At 34.5% G+C, this 17488-nt stretch overlaps 1 protein-coding gene across 1 annotated transcript; it reads right to left on the bottom strand.

Annotated features, from left to right (window-relative positions):
- Positions 1-2364: 2364 nt before the first annotated feature.
- LOC113341740 (probable flavin-containing monooxygenase 1) lies at positions 2365-16005 on the bottom strand. Its single transcript, XM_026586501.1, has 8 exons — positions 15897-16005; positions 15543-15804; positions 15415-15467; positions 10754-10789; positions 4254-4684; positions 3902-4142; positions 3232-3410; positions 2365-3135 (listed from the first exon to the last, which is right to left on the bottom strand). The coding sequence occupies exons 1-8, from the start codon at positions 16003-16005 to the stop codon at positions 2440-2442; spliced, it is 2007 nt and encodes a 668-aa protein (XP_026442286.1). The 3' UTR covers positions 2365-2439.
- Between the last annotated feature and the right edge of the window lie 1483 nt (positions 16006-17488).

The raw sequence follows: 17488 nt of genomic DNA, 5'->3' as shown, positions 1-17488 counted from the left end.
CATCTTTTGTCCCTTCCTACTCTCTTCGAACTTTTCAAAACATATTATATGGGTACTCTCGTCAGAACCTTGATTTTGTGTGTTTGAAAATAAGTTCGCAATTTTTGTGTTGCATAAACCAATGCCAACGTTAGCTTTTCAATCTTCGGGTAATTTCTCTCAGTAGAGTTGAAGGTTTTGCTAATGTAAAAAATCGGCTTTTCCACCCCCTCGTCTGTGCGAAGTAAAACTGCACTAAGAAGATTTGGCGTTGCCGCGAGACAGATCAACAACTCCTCCCCAGGTTCCGGTTTCTACAAGATTGACAGGTTGATAAGGTGCTCTTTAACGCTTTTCAACGCCTCCTCACATGCTTGCGTCCATGCGAATTTTGCTCCCTTCTTTAGCATATCAAAGAAGCATTTACATTTGTCCGATGATCTCGAGATCTTTATAATGGCTACTCCAACTCCCTGCGGAACAAAAGCAACTCAAAAGAAAAAGAAAAAAAAGAACTGTTGGTGGCCCTAAAGAAACTGGAGCATTATATTTAACACAAAGAAATAAGTAAAAACCATGGATCTACTTCTGAAAGAGCATTAAGAAAAATTAAAATTCTTAAAATAGAAAACTCCAAATACTAAAACTACAGCAGCGCTTGTCTCTTGAAAATATTTCTGATTTCTCCGGGTGTTAGTTTGGAGCAAAGCTAAAAAGTCCCGACTTTTTTGGGTGTCCAGTACCTGCAAACCAAAAACCATCGTCAATAAGTGAACCTTTATATCAAAAACACCTGCAATATAATGGAAAAATGATAAACCCTAATATTCAAAAACAATAAACCCTAACCGTGTGGAAAAAAAAACTATGGGGGAGAGCGATGAGATTCCACCCTTGTTGCAGCACTTTATATAGAGAGCATCATGCCAAATTTTACAATTATATTTAATGACGAAATAGTAAAAAAAATTAAGTTAAAGTAACAAAATCTCATACAAAGTAGCCGCAATTAATTAGTAACCATGAAATAAGGATTATAGAAATCGTGAATCAATTATTAACCATGAAATAATAACTTTTTAATAAGAAAAATAATATGTAAAGATTTTTTTTATATTTTCTTTGATTTTTTAATTATAGAAAAAGACAAATTAAGAAAAATAGTTTTTGGAAATCATAGTTTCTTGAGTGCTTGTTTGTTTTGTATTAGCTCCATTTTTTGTTTTGTATTAGCTCTATTAAAATCATAATTTTTTTTCCAAATCATTCATACAGATTACTAACAAAAATCCAACTGATGTGCAGGATCACCAACAAAGATTTACCGAAAAGAGATTCATGACCGGGCTAATCAAGTTTTGCGGAAAAGAGATTTATGACCGGGCTAATCATGTTTTTTTGAAATTTTATTTTTTCTCGATTTAATTGATAGTTTGGGGATGTAATTAGGAAGATTACATTTTTAAGAATGTAAACGGACAAAATTGATAGTTTGGGGATGTATTAGGAAAATAACATTTTTTGTGTACGTAAACGGACACTGGACACTTGATGATCATTCGATTTATTTTCTCATCACGTGATGATCATTCGATTTATTTTTTTGATTATCATGAAGAAATCGTGATTTGATATATTATTGGCATGTTATGAGATTTTCAAGATTTTGCTATCCGAGGCAAGAAGAAGATTTTTTAAGATTTAGTTATTTTATTTTTAGATAAATAATATTTTTCAGTTAAAATTTAATATTTTATTACTAAAAATAAGTAAATGATGGAGCCAAAATGAACCAGAAACTAGAATCAACATGGAGCTCCGATGAATGAGAACGCTTTAAAAAACTCTATTATTATATAGAGAATTGGAGTAATCATAAGAAATTATTGCGGGGTTTTAGAAAAGAACTTGACACGGTGGAGGTGTGAACATTAGAAGGTCCTAAAGTCCTAACCGAGTTATGTATTTGGTAGAACAATAATAATTTAATCACTATTAATTATTAAATAAACAGATAATTACATTTGATGACAATATTCTCTTTTACTAGAATACAAAAACCATTCTGTGCTTTGTTTTTCTGATTCACTTTATTTAGAAATTAATATTCAATTAATAATAAAAAATATTAAATGATACAGGCAAAGACAGACCAAACCGTCAGACCCAATCTGCTACCTGATCTTAATGCCGGCCTAATTCGCCAACTCGATTAATATACTATTTCAAAAACATAATCCCACCTTCCGATGACCGGAGAGGGAACTAGGATTGAACCATCATATAAGAACTAACCGACGGTGCCGTAATAAATAAATTTAATTTAATTTAATCTTATATTCTCTTAAAAATTTGCTTCATCAATTTATCTTAGTGTTCCTCAACGTAATCTTCCTTGTATTTACTTAATTGCATCATTTTTCTTTTCTTCTGATCGACAATGAAGAAATGATTATTGCATCATTTTTCTTCTTCATAATCCCGGTTGTTGTAAGGACTGAATGCCTCTAATAACCAATTCTTCTTCCTCCATGTTTTCAATCCCATCTCCTCACATATTTCATCGGTGTGGTTAATACTAAACGTTGAAATACAAGGTTTTTTCTTGTAAAACCGAGTTGATCTCTTTGACACTTCGATCTCTTTCGATATTTGTTCGAGCATGTTTTCGATCGTTGGAAGCTTGAAATGACCATCCATAGCTCGCGATAACCATTTGCAACGGATCTCTGAAGAATGTAGGTTTGATACACTTTCTGTATATCCAACAAAAGCCACCCCGGGGATTAATGGATGGATTGTACCCCTGTAGAGTGGCATGATGCATGTAGAGTCCTCTAACAAGCTTCTAAAGGGTTCAGGAAATAATGACTTAAGCTTCCCCTTGCCGTCAAAACCGGTTGCAAGAACCACAACATCTGCTTCCAGCTTTGTTTTGTCTTCTAATTCAATCCCACCACTCCAAAAACTCCATTTTGGACTCTTTTTAAACAAGATTCTTCCTTCATCAGCCTGTTTGAAGAAGTTTTCTGGCAAGATAGCCATTTGACAGGACGCGTAGTCTTCCTCGAACGGGTGACTTGGTTTCAACCCGTATTTGGCTAGAGGTAGTTTCCATTCCAAGTAAGATTCGATGAATTTCGATACTCCTTTTCTCTGTTCATTTGTTCAAACAAAAACCATATTAGTACACTACACGGGACCGTAACGATTGCAAACAAGGCATTTTTAAGGATGATCTGAATTACGTACCATTGGAGATGCAAAAAGGCAAAACAGATCTTTCAATAGGCTTTGGTTTGGTCTTTCATGGAGAAACTGTGAGAATCTTGTTGAATAGAACAAGAAAAATGGTAGCCCCCAAATCGAATAAGAAGGGACTGTCCAATGCAGGGTCCTTATCACCATGGTGCATGGTTTTCCATCTGGTCCTGTATATCCAATGCAAATGAAAATTAATGAGACAATATTAACCAATTGATTAACCTCCAACATGCAGATATTACAGTAGTACAATGGTAAAATCCTGATTCTCCTACATTAGGTGTTCAAATTTCTATAATTCAGGTGCCCATGACCAATTCAAATTTTATTTATTTTCCAAATATATATTAGTCAAGTTGAACTTAACAAAATTTATTTCCTCTGTTTGACACTGGACCAAGACCATTAATCAAGTTAATTCGTACGACTTCTGTTGACTAATTAGTATACTTGTTGGTAACAAGAAAATTAATTAATCAACCTAATTATTAAGTAGAAGATACACTAAGCTGCATATTATATATGAATACTTTGACCTCTACCTACAAAACAAACTATATTCAGTTGTTAATAAAATAAAATAAAAAAACCGCGGCTTAATTAGATTCTGTAAACACGGTTGATTAAGACGTCGTCTGATTAACAGAATCGAATGTACCTTGATTAGCCTCAGCACATTCATTAGCTAAGTCTATAGCTGATTTTTTGTAACCAATGACTACAACTTTTTTCCCTTGAAGTAATTCAGTTGTTTCATCCTTGTTAAGTTTGCAATAATCAAGTGTATGCAAAACTTTTCCATTGAAATCCTCCTGACCTTTGTTTTTCGGGAACACTGGGATTTTTGGTACGTCGCCGTATTTGCCAATACATACCACCAGAAACTCAAATGAATACCACTGTAAATCATATAGAAGCCAAGAACAAACAGAATTAGTATTTGCATTTGTCAGGGATTAAAATCTCGAAATTAGAGTGTGTTTGGACATAGGGGAAAGAATGACAATTACCTCAACGGTCTCAGAGTATTTGGACTTGACAGCAACTTCCCAGAGTGGTTTACCAGTACATAGAGTCGACACGTCGTCCTCTACCAACAAATCCGTAGTCATGGTATCTCGGCTGCCAACATATCGTAATTCAACTACCTTTGTGTTGAATTCGACGTACTTCAACACATCAAAATGCTTAGCATAATTGTAGGCGTAATCCACAATCTCAGTGCTAGAAGGAAAGTTGTGATTATCTCTTTCAGGCCATGGATAATCCGAGAACTCGTAATCATACCTCGGTGTTTGAAGGTTTGTTGATCTATACGAGCAGTGTTGCCAAACACCACCGAGAGAATCCGAACCCTCAAAAACAATCGGGTTATAACGCTTAAGTTGTTTTGCTGCTGCAATACCACTTATACCCGCACCAATAATTCCTACTCTCGAAACTCGACGTGTGGTGCTGGTGTTCTTCTGCATGTTTTCGGCCATGATAATAAGGTTTCCAAGAAACTTTGGGTACGTATGTAGGACGAGTTTACGGTTTTTGGTGGATGAAAAGGAGAACAAGTTGATGAGAAACAATGAGAATTTTGTTTTGTCTTTGGAAGATGGAAATGGGTTTGTGAAGTAGGGAGAAACGGGTGCTGAGGTTAAGAGTTTGAGAAGCTAACTAAAATTTTGAGAGAGCTAAGAGATTGTTGGTTTGGGATGAGATTGGAGAGATGCGTGATGGGGTATTTATAGTAGAGAGCCTGTGGACTTAATAGTTTTTTTCTAAGTTTTAGTCGAATCAATAATATGAGGAAGGGTGTTTTCAAGGTAGTATCTAGTGTCACTTTCTCCATAGGTATAGAGAGAGTTCATCTCAAGAATAAGTAAAACCTTGGACCATTTTAATTAATTGTTGAGTGTATTGTATTTTATTCACAATATTCTCCATTTGGATGTTTGTAAATTTAACTTAGTTTTTTTCCATTTTCTTTTCGAAGAGAGTTTGATTTCTACTATTTCTTTCTTACGAGACGTACTATTAGCATAACCATTGACTACTATTAGTAGAAGAGAATTCCATCGTGAGAAAATGATACTATAAATTCTGAGATTTTGTGAAAATATGGTTGAAAGGACTTTTTCGGTTCTGTAAGAAAGACTAAAATTTTGTGATCATTTGAATTTGTGAGTTTTATGAAATTATGCGTCTAATGTAATATATCAGTCTTACTTCTCGCAAGGGATAAACGGATATTGCTTTAACCATTTCGTTTAAAAGGAATAATATTTTTCGTGGAATAAAATTCTTTAATCTTGTATAAATCAGCTGTTAATGATTTTTTTATTATTGTGACTGGAAATTGTCAGTGAGGTCTCCACAGTGACAAACATGGACTCTAGCACATGAAATCTTCTCAGGGTTTTCAATGAATTCATTTGTTTATTGATTTCAAGAAATAATTGGCTCTTTCAGTCCCTCATTTCATACTTCAATATAGTTAAAAGACAGTTATAATCTATATTTGATTAGTGATACTCGCAATGTCTGATCACTAGTCTAATTATCCAAATCATTAAATATAAAATCATGGTTTACTTAGAAGTGTCTTATCAGGTCAACAGCAACTGATCAGTGGCTTCCAAGCGGGCACGCCAAGGATTTTAGCATGCCCGCGTTAATTTTTCTTGTCAAGTTGCAGGAGTTTTATATTAACGAATTTCATGAATAGGGAACATATTTCTATCAAGACGATATCGTACGGCCAAAAATTTTAGAGTCAAGTTGACAAAATAATTTTAACATTCTATTAAAGAGATAAGAGTAGTTTACAGTACAATATATGAGTCAAGGTGACCACAATAGAGGAGTCAGATTCAGAAGAAGGCTAATCAATACATGAACATTAATTCTCGATACATGAACATAAATTCTATATTAAACTGCATTGGTTTATGGCTACTCCCCTTCCCCTTGTTGCCAATTAGTTTTACTTGTTAAGGCTGGGTCTAATGGTACGCCAAGATTCAAGTTTTTCACCGGATTCACGTCACCAAAACTCAACGTCCGGTCGTAGTGGGGATCCAAAATTCCTAGGCGATGCGCAGTTTGAAGTGGCGTGGCATTGGAAAACTCAGATGCGCCTTTCCTAACTGCGCATTAACCTTGTTGACCGGTCCACGCGCCGTTCCTAAGGACGTGCCATAGATGACCCTAAAAAAAGGTTAAACAAATATAATACGGGCGCGCACTTTGTAACTGTGTATTTGGGATACGCGGTTTTAATCACCGTGGCACGCAGTTTTTAAGGGAGTGTGGAAGAATATTTTCGTAGAATATTCGCTGGTATGCAGTTAGGAAAGGCGTATAATGCTTTTTGTCGTACGCGGTTTTAAAAGACGTGTCTGGGTTATTTCCATCTTGGATCCAAGCAAAACGAAACACTCTCTGGAAATCATGATAACAATAGCCTTATTAACGACACTTTAATAGTATGAAACTTGGATCTTGTATCCCATTAGACCCAGCCTAATGACCACCCAGAGAACTGTTTGATTCTACTAATCCAACTAACCAAGTACGCGGTTCTTGTTGTCAGAGTACAACAGTACGTAGCACGAGCATTTAAGTCATTAGAATGGTTTTGGACCATAATGTGTATTTTTCAATTAAAATAAACTCAACTGCAATCATTCTATTAAAAATTGATTAAACGAAATAATGATATAACATAACGAAATAATGATATTATATGTTCAAGTTTTGCTGCCCACAGTAAACCCAACCATCTTAATTTATGAGTGGCTGCTATCTTCCTAGCAAATTTAACAATGTTATATTAGAAAAGTAAGAACCATTTTTTCGTTGGATGGAAAAATATATATCTTAGTCTCGGTTAAAGCCAGGGGGCTGTAATAGTTATACGCTACATAAGATGATAATTTCACCCAAATATTAAATTATTTTACGGAAAATGGGTCATTTGTCCAAATATTTTTAAAGCATGGTTCAAATGGACGAATAAAAATTAGTATGGGTTGAATGAACACCAAAAAAATAGCAAGAATAAAACTGGATTTATCCTGGCTTAAACTTAAAAAGAGCGAGGATGAAACTGTTAGAAGATATGTTTGAATTAGGAAGTTATGAATATTCAGTTGTGTCGATAGGGTTAGAAATCAGTTTTGTGGGTTAGTCAGTTTATGTAATTGTAGGCTATTTAAGACACTGAGTTGTGTATGTGAATTGTAATATCTTGAGAATTATCAATGTAATCTATGTTTTCATCGTGTTTTTCACTCTCTACTTTATTCTCTATGCCATTCCAACAGTGATATTATAGCTAGGGTAGAGACAGGGTAGAGAGTGATTATTTAAGGAATGAAAATGTCTGTGAAGAAATCAATGATGCTGTTATTATTTATGTTTGAAAGATGATGACGATGAAGATGATGATGATGATGTTGCTATGATGATTTTGGTATTACGAATGTTCAAATTCATGGGGTTTGTTATATTTGTGATTCTATGATTAGCAGATCATGTTTGTTAATGGATGATGGTTTTCTCTAGAGATAGGCAGGATTTTGGATGATTCCCAAATTGTCCGAAAATGTTTGATGTTTTTCCTATGACAGCATAAGTATATATCTACAGTCGACAATTATATAAGTGGAGCACGGCCATTTCATGTCATCCAACAAGCAAGCGTTAGAGAACCGCAGTTCTGGCACGTTGGGTAGATGACAGATTTGGAAGTATCAAGGAATAGTATATTCTGCCAGCAAATGTAATAAAACCGCAGTTCTAAAGAAAGGGGTGGTCTTTAAGCGTATGGATCTCCGACGAGGAGTTAGTCGTGAATCAATTGTCAAAGTGTAATTGTCTGTATGTAATTGGCTATCTATGTATGCCTCTTTTCATGTAAACCGAACATTAGAAATGTTTCAGTTTAAAGGAGTCTGTTAGAAGATATGTTTGAATTAGGAAGTTATGAATATTCAGTTGCGTTGATAGGGTTAGAAATCAGTTATTGGGTTAGTCAGTTTATGTAATTGTACGCTATTTAAGACACTGAGTTGTGTATGTGAATTGTAATATCTTGAGAATTATCAATGTAATTTCTGTTTTCATCGTGTTTTTCACTCTCTACTTTAATCTCTATGCCATTCCAACATCTCTATGCCATTCCAACAGAAACTGGATGCATGCTGATGTAAATTAAAAATAAGAAAAAATATTTGAAAATGGGTAGCATGAAACTGTTTACATCATGGCTATTTTTACATTCTTATCCATTTAAACAATATCAAATTTTACATGTCTTTTTCACTCAGGAATTGTTGATTTTGGTCTTTTTAACCAATTTTGTGATTACTTTTCTCAATTTTAAAATTATTAGTTTATCAAGATTATTATCGTAAGATATTTTTATTTTTTTCCAGTCAAAAATCCCCAATGCTAAATGTGAAAATGAAACAAAATAAATAAATAAGAACCCCAGCACTATGGTCACAAGAAATTTGTTTTGCATGGAGTTTGGATTATCTGCATGTTGACATTTATAAATAAGCGTGGTCTCCTGATGGTTCATAAGGTCCAACTGTAAAAGCTCGATGACAAAAAACAATGTGGAAAAGTATCGGACAAATGTGGTAAACGTACAGTACCAGTGTACCACCACGTTTGATTCTGTGTTCGTGCTGCATGGTTGATGTTGCGAAAAGTAGTATTCAACAACTTCATTTTTCTCCAATTTGTCCACTCTGGGAGCTTTCCTGTTTTTGTTTTTGCCATGAATTCTTGTAGTTGAATTCGTTTCTTATGATTTTATCCTTTAGTTTGTTCCTTCAAATCATTGAAATTATCAAGAAACTTATGTGAACACATCATTCCATGGACTAAGGAGTCCAATTATGTGCATACCCTTCAAAGTGTAAGGAATACTCACATTGTATTGTTAAATTTAGGTAGGACGTAAATTTATAGTCCTATATAAATGCGTTCGTTGATTGTAATTCCCAAAACTATATTAAAAAGATGAGATTGACATCAAGTGCCATGTAGATATTTTGTTAGATAAGGTGTACAAAATCAAACTCCAGGAATAAATCGAGCATTCGGCCTAATAAAAGTAAGTTTATTTATTTTTGATGTAACACTACTGGGTAACTGGGTAAATTTTCATGAACAGACCGAGCCAGCTGAACTAGTTCCAATGCTGATCCAACCACCATCTCCAGCTGCGAAGTCCAATACTAACTCCTGAAATCAACCAGTTTCTATTATTCGTGTTATTCTTTTGTTTTACTTGTTAAAATGACTAATCATTCGCAAGACTAAAACATGCAAAACACTAATATTCCTTTCAAAGCTATAAATTCGATCATGCATGGACTTAAAATCTTTTTATTTCTAGATAACGTCTAGATGAGACAAACGGATAACGAATTATGGAAGCAACCAAGAAATGAAAATGAAACTTCGGTAAATCCCGACTTTTGAATACATTCTAACTAGTTCAAACATTTCATAGTTTTTCTTAGAGCAACCACAGCCACGACCAAATTCGGGGACTAAACCCAAATTTGGTCTCAAAATGTGCCGCAACGGAAGGGACCAAACCCAAATTTGGTCGCCAAAATTAGGGTTTGAGACCAAATGTGGTCATCAACCCAGACTAAACGAAGATATAGTGGGACGGAAGTATTAATAGCGTATGAAAGCAGGCGAGATTTTAGTGACCGTAAGAAATCAGACGAGAGTATAATTACCGTTTGAAGATGGGGCGGTGATACAATTAGCGTATGAATCAGGCGCATCTATAAACTCCGCCTAACCGAACGCATGTAATACATACGTCCCAACACAGGCGTAGTTATATTGTACGCCCCAATGGGACGTTGGTGTATTCACTCGTTTAGTGGGATAATACGTTATTAGAAGAAGATTAGTGGGCTAATACGTTATTAGAAGAAGATTAGCAGGCTAATATGTTATTAGAAGAAGATTAGTGGGCTAATATTTCTGTAAATTCACTAATCAGGCGGTCATTAAAAGTGCGCCTGAATCAGGCGGACATTAAAAGTGCGCATGATATCAGACGGTCATTAAAAGTGCGTCTGAAATCGGGCGGTCATTAAAAGTGCATCTGAATTGGGGCGTTTTTTATACTTCCGCCTGACTGAAAAATAGTCTTCCATGACTGTGTTTGATCACTGTAAATGCCAAAAAAATTTAGCTTTTGGTCTACTATTTGGCATTTGATCGACTCCATGACTGTGGATGCTCTTAAGAACTGAGATAAAAAAAAAACTTCTTATTCTTCCTTGTAAAAATTGATATAGACCGATTCAATTCCAAGAGACATACAACAGACAGTGCAGCAAAAATTCCAAGTTCGGTTAAAATGCATGGAAATTAATCTCCATGGTGCATGTATTCTCATCTAGTCTTTTTGCTTAAGTTGAACTTGAACTAAAGTTTTCCGATTTCTTCATTACCAAAGAGAGAAAGAAAATGTCACTCAACATACTCGATCTTCTAGAGAGAAATGAAATTGCTAGATAAGAGAATTTCATATTGTGATATTATGTACGACTTATTAAATTTCTACTAATCTTCCTTTTGAGCTTACTTGAACGAATCTTGATACTTACTCGTTGTTTGAAAACGCATACATGCAGCATGTCACCAGCCCACACCGTACACTCACATAATTAATTAAGCACGAGGGTAATTGTTGCTGTATAGTGGTGTACGTGGAATTTGTTGGTGTAGATGCATGTCCACTTGTTAAACTTCAAAATACAGGTGTGGAATTGAAGGAAAAATTGTCGGTGTAGGTGCATGTCCACCTGTTAAACTTCAATGTACAGATGTGAAGTGGGGAAGGAAAAATAAGGGTTATAATGTTGGATCCATGTCTTCCTCGAGAAAGTGTGATGTGCAAGTTCTAAATCTAAACATATTTTATATAAAAATGATAATAAAAGTGTTAAAACTGTAAATGGACACAAAGTTTTTTTACATGGTTCGATCAATGTGATTTACATCCATTGTTCTTCATTATGATTGTTGAAATTACATAAATATTATATTTAGAATCTCCATTAATGGGTTTTAGGTAGAACTCTAGATCTAGTTTTAGGAAAGAAGATGATAAAGAAAATGAAGTCTGTCACCCTTTTCTCTCTCCTGCCTTTTTCTGTATAATCCAGACAATCCTAAGTAAGAACAAGCATCCGAAAAACTAAGTGATGGGCGGGTAAAATGAGTCGATTTGGACCCATAGACCGGCAACCATTTCATATGTATCGGATGCTAAATTTTTCTACATATCAAGTCCGTCAGTCGCCAATTGACAACAACAAACGCGTAAAATCCACGAATTTTTCTCTAAGAAAATAGATAAACAGAAAAAATAACTTAGTTTTACAATTTAAGACGTCAAAATATAAGGAATAATAGGTTATCACAACATAAAAATGCTAAACGTAAATTATAACAAGATCAATGAAATTTTATGAGACCTTCAGAATACAAGAATACCTCATTAGATTTTTAAAATTTCTCCATTTACTCCTGAACCTTGCGGGTGCAAGTCAATGGTGGATTTTCCGTAAGCTCTGAGAATCCAGTATTTTTAAAATTTTAAGATTGCACCTTGTCCAACCCACTCATGAACAAGTTGGATGCCTACCCACTAAAACGCATATGAGTCGTGTCTCCAATGAATAGCTTTTCTTAATTTACAACACATTAGGTTCGGCGGACAAGTTATCAATCGAACTTCTACATATTCTTCATATATGAAGAACAATACACAATGGGGATAATAACTTATCAGTTGAGCCTATGAATGTTTTTATGAAGAACAATGCACAATGGGGATAATAACTTATCAGCCGAACCTATGTATGTTTTAGGTTCGGCTGACAAGTTATCAGTTGAACTAAACTTTGTATCTGCTGAACTTAGGTTCCAAGAAAAAAATGGGACAGCCGAACTTAATGTTGTTTTTCATAAAGTGAAGTTCGACTATCATTTTCGTGTTTAATTATCATCTGAACTAACTATCCTCACCTTAAGAATGAAAAAAAAAAAGCAGATCGGTTGATAACTCGTTTCAACTATTAGCAGAACTTCATCAGTGTAACTGCCAAAAAATTCCATTTTTTTGAATTAAATCTTATCTATCAATCAAACACAAGAAAATAAGATATGGATTTATCGTAAATACTTTCAACTGTACATTTCCTAGCAATAATGATGATTTGGTTCTCACTCTATAACTTTACTCAAATTCGATTTCTGCGTCAACTCCTTCTTTTTCATCACTAATTCGCAGAATAGAAGAACGATTGGAACCCCAACATTTAGGTGAAGACATTGAAAATTTGAAGTCTGGTTAGCGATCGGCTAATATAGAGAAGAAAACAGCGAAGAAAAAATTAAAAATAAAATAAAAACTCTAAATATTTAAGAAATAAGTAAATTGATAAATTATTCGAGGGTGACTAAGTAATTTACTTATCCGAGGATCCCCCTTAACACCCCACCCTAGTTAGTTTGATCATTTTGTATCCCTCAAATTTTTCGAGTATGCCTCAAACAGGGTTCCAAAATAACTCACAGAAAGAGGAAATACAAAACTCAATTGGACTCGCGGCCAAGGTTTGAAAAACGGGTCACATGACGACAATATACTTGTCTAAATAACACCGAAAATCGGAAAAAATAGCGTTATTTAGACCAGTTACAAACATATTCATGCATGTGATAACCATCTTTCTAAAATTGATTTTTCCGTTTTTTTTTTCAAATAACATTTTGACATAAGTTTTTTTTTTATCGTTTCTTCTGTTTTCACACCAGGGATACCTGTTTTAAGAAAAAAGAGTTTCAAAATATTTTTTTTTCCAATTTTTTATCTATAAAATAAAAGATCAAAAATTAGAATTAAAAAGATCAAAATAAATCAATAAACATAATAAAAACGTTATCTAGATCCGTCATAACATGTTCACGCATGTTTAAAACCGTTAGATAGGAAATTTAGATCATAATTTAGATTTTTCAATATAACCGTTATCACATCCTTCATTTAAAAAATCATGCTAAAAAAACGCCATTGTTTCCGTAAACAACGTGGTTTTTGCCCGAAACGTGCTCATACATGTCAAAACTCGTTATACCATTCATGTCTACAGTCGTGTACCAACATGTGACCTGTTTTTCAAACCTTGTTTAGAAGAAAAATACGTAAAAGAATCAATTTTAGAAAAACGATTACCACATATGTGAAAATGGTTGTAACGGGTCTAAATAACACAATTTTTTCTTATTTATTGGTGTTATTTAAACACGAATACCGGCAACCCTTACGAGCATGATACATAGGCATGGCCGTTTTAACGGCCGTTTTCTCGGAGAAAACTACCATTTTCCAAACCTTGCTCACGCCAAGCCTTAGCCCATTTCATAATATTCTGTGCATTGAGATACATTTTATAGATAGATGTTAAGTCCGAGTTATGAGTTATGTAATGATTTTCGTCAATAATAGAAAAATTATATATATTTAATGTAGAAATTAACGATTTTCTTTAAGTTATACAACCAAAGTTCACATGTAAGTATATAATTGTTTTTTTTACTTAGCTTATTCTTTTCTTAAGGTTGTAATATAATTTCATGTATGATCAATTATCTTTATTGAATCCATGTGAAAATCTAGATTATTATCACGATATTGTTAAATATTTCCTGGTTTATATAAGGAGTTGATTGCATAAATTCCAAGACCAAATATGATTGCTATAATCTCAGAACCAAGTATGCATTTTACCCATTTATTTAAGCTCTACTCGTTGAGTATCTTCCTGTAATACCATTTCTCCCTTTTTTTTTTTAAGTTTATGAGTATTTTTTTATTCTTTTTGTACTTAAAATGATTCAGAGAATCTTCCTAACGTGAGCATCTAGCAAAACTGATCACACATCTAAGTTATAAAATAGTTCCTTCCATAAAAATCTCTTTTTGATAATTGTTGGGCTAATTAAAATTCTTTCTGATTAAGCAACTTTTTTTTTAACAGGCAACCTGAGTTTGGCCGTGAATATTCCTGTTTTGACACTTTTATACATCTCTATATCATACACGATTAACATTTTTTTGGCTAGTATTATTTCGTTCTTCTATGATAGTGGATATTGTGAATTGTCTTTGTATAAAAAAAAATCAACTGCTGAATATGTATCCAAACACCTTTAGAAATATTAAGAACTAAAAAAAAAGATTTAGCTAAATTTTTGTAGGCTACATATTAATTTTTGTTCTATTGTATTTTCACTTATGTTACATATCCAAGCATAGTTGGAAATACTCTAATTTCATTTGGAATCGGTTAAGAATGACCAACTCAACATAATAAGGTTTTTAACTTTGATTCAACCGCAAAAAAAATTAAAATTGTTTGAAGTTTGAAGAAAACACTGAAAAGGACCCAAAATGTACTTATTCATTGCTTGGATATATGATTTTTTTTTGAGAATAAATCGATTTATATAGATTAACTTGGATTATATCATTAAAGGTTTCCCTAGGCAGAGATATGCCTCCAATGTAAGCCCAAATCACCAGCTTCATAAGACATACATAAGGAATAAATTTAAAAACTTGGAAAAAAAAATAGGACTCGCATTTGTTGCCTCGTTAAAAACCTTGTCAAGGAAAACCCACGGTAATAAACCCTTGACTAAGAAAAAGAGTGCAACACAAAATGTCCATAAAGCTAAAGCGATTTTGAAACTACCTAGAAAGATAAAGTTACATTTATAATATTCATATTAATTGAAATTTTTGGCTCTCCACCGGTATAGAATGAGTTGTCTTCTAATGCTGGAAATATGTATGTCGCCACAAGCAGGTTGTGGAAGTTGAGGGTCTTCACTCGCGATAAAATTAAGGGTGCACACGATAAGGTTCAGCTCGGTTCTTACCGAGACTGAGCACATGTATCTCCCTAGCCTCGGTTCCAAAATTTTGGACCGGTACATGTACCTTGTACCTCGGTTCCGGAACCATTCGGTACACGTACGATATCAGGTACGGTTCCGGTACCAATCGGTACTTTTTGTCAGAATTCCAGACAGATTTTAACGTAGGTTCCTGAAAGCACATACAATGAAGATGATCCTTTAGCCTTCCGTTTTCCATGTACTCGTACATTAGAAACCTGCACGAGATGAAGCAAAAACTAGTTGATAAACATCTTTACTCAAGATTGAAACAAACAAAACAAAGAAATTACCTTTCACGGCTATCAACACAGAAGCCTCTTAGAGAAACAAGATGACGATGATGGAGTCTTCCAACAAGTTCAATCTCTCTACAGAAATCATCCTCTGCTTGTTCTAAGACTTTGTCCATCCGCTTAACGGCAACCACAAAACCATCACTGAACTGAGCTTTGTATGCAGTTCCAAATCCACCTTGTCCAATGATTATGTTGAAATTGTTCGTAGCCTTTTTTGTTTCTTTATAGCTGAATATACGAAACATGGATTCTGGACCTGAATGAAGTACCATCATATACGTGAGAAACATGTAATTATGTATCTAACATCTTGCATAAAATAGCCAAACAGAGGTTACATGAACATACCTTCCTGAAGTTTCCGGAATGACCGAGTACGGAAGGCCTTCCAAGAGGTTTTATCAGGAACCTCCGAGTCATCTAGTTGTCTGCTCTCTATACCGATTAGAAGTATCATCACTATTAGCAGCAGAACAGCTGCGCCGTACATTCGATCCGGGACGGTACGGTATTTGGATAGGACCGTGTACTTGTACCTCCCTAAACTCGGTTCATATATTTTTGGACCGGTACCTGTACCCCTTCCTTGGTTCAGTAGAAAAACAGGTACGGTTCCACCGGTTCCGGGTCGGACCGGGTTTTCAGCTCGGAACCTGTGCATCCTTAGATAAAATTATCAATGTATGGTCCTGAGCCCTTCTATTAGAGGAAAGAATAATAGAAGTGTCACGGTGGCTTGTACAGCATAAGAAATTCGTCCTCTTGGCGATTGAGAATGCTTTTTTAGCCTTTTCTGCAATCAAGAACTTATAAAATGAGAAATGTATCTCCGAAGAAATACAAGTAGTTGTGTCACGATTATAAAATCGGACCAAGACAAAACAGAACCAACAATGATTTCATCATCATGGTGTTTCACAGGAAAAGTCATTCTTTCGAAAAAAAAAAAAAATTTGGAAGAACTCCAGGTATAAGCTAAACAGAGGTGCTAACGAAAGAGATAAACAAGATACAATATGAAGCAATCTATTACGAAAGGATGGGAAACCAATGTACATAAGGATAAACCTCTTATTTAAGACCCGGACAATAAACCAAGCCGTTTATATAAGACCCAAAAAATGAACTTTTAACATGAAACAACTATGAATGACCAACTATGAAAAACGGTCACGGATATTTATAAGGATGAAAAAAAACTAGAGAACACAGAACTAAAATGCAATCCTAACCAAAGTGTCATGATGTATCCTAAAGATCACTAAATCAAAGAGATAAGGTCTAAAACTCTTTGATTCAAATCATAAAATGTATTCAAATCTAATGAACCTGAATAATATACATAGGAATAACAATGCAGTAACGATCTAAAAGTTCAAATCAAGAGACAAGTGGAAGAAATAGGCCCCCTTTTAGCCCAAACCGTGGTTCCTTCAGATCCTACTTTGCCTCCAGAGAAAACTTATTCTTCGAAACAGGTAAAACTATTCTTCGAAATAGTTTTCCGAGAGAGGATAAGAGAAAACGAAAAAAGAAAGGATCGAGAAGCATCCAGCCATCGGGATCTAAGGTTCCATTGGGGTTGGCGGAGCTGAAGTGTGGATCTAAGGTTCCATTAGGCATAGATGTGACGACAAAAAACAAAATAAAAAATAAAAAACTCAACTATCAATTCTAACTTGCTTACGACTTTAAAACAAAACTCAATTCAAATCTAAGTTATGGTCAGAAAATAAGGAAGACCCTATAAATAACCCCATGGGTTCTGACCAGGACTTAGAGATCCAAAGAGCCAAATTACGTAGAACCACAAAGAACCACAAGGAAGAAAATGAGGATTTAAGAAAACCAAAATACACAGATACCACAATTCCTAAAATAGTTAGATCGGTAAACCTTCTAAAGCAAACGAGAGTAAACATTTTACCCAACAACAGACC

This window comes from Papaver somniferum, unplaced genomic scaffold, assembly GCF_003573695.1.
Source record: "Papaver somniferum cultivar HN1 unplaced genomic scaffold, ASM357369v1 unplaced-scaffold_31, whole genome shotgun sequence".
Classification (NCBI taxonomy): domain Eukaryota; kingdom Viridiplantae; phylum Streptophyta; class Magnoliopsida; order Ranunculales; family Papaveraceae; genus Papaver; species Papaver somniferum.
Note: the sequence above shows the minus strand (reverse complement) of the source record. Positions and strands in the feature narration are given on the sequence as shown.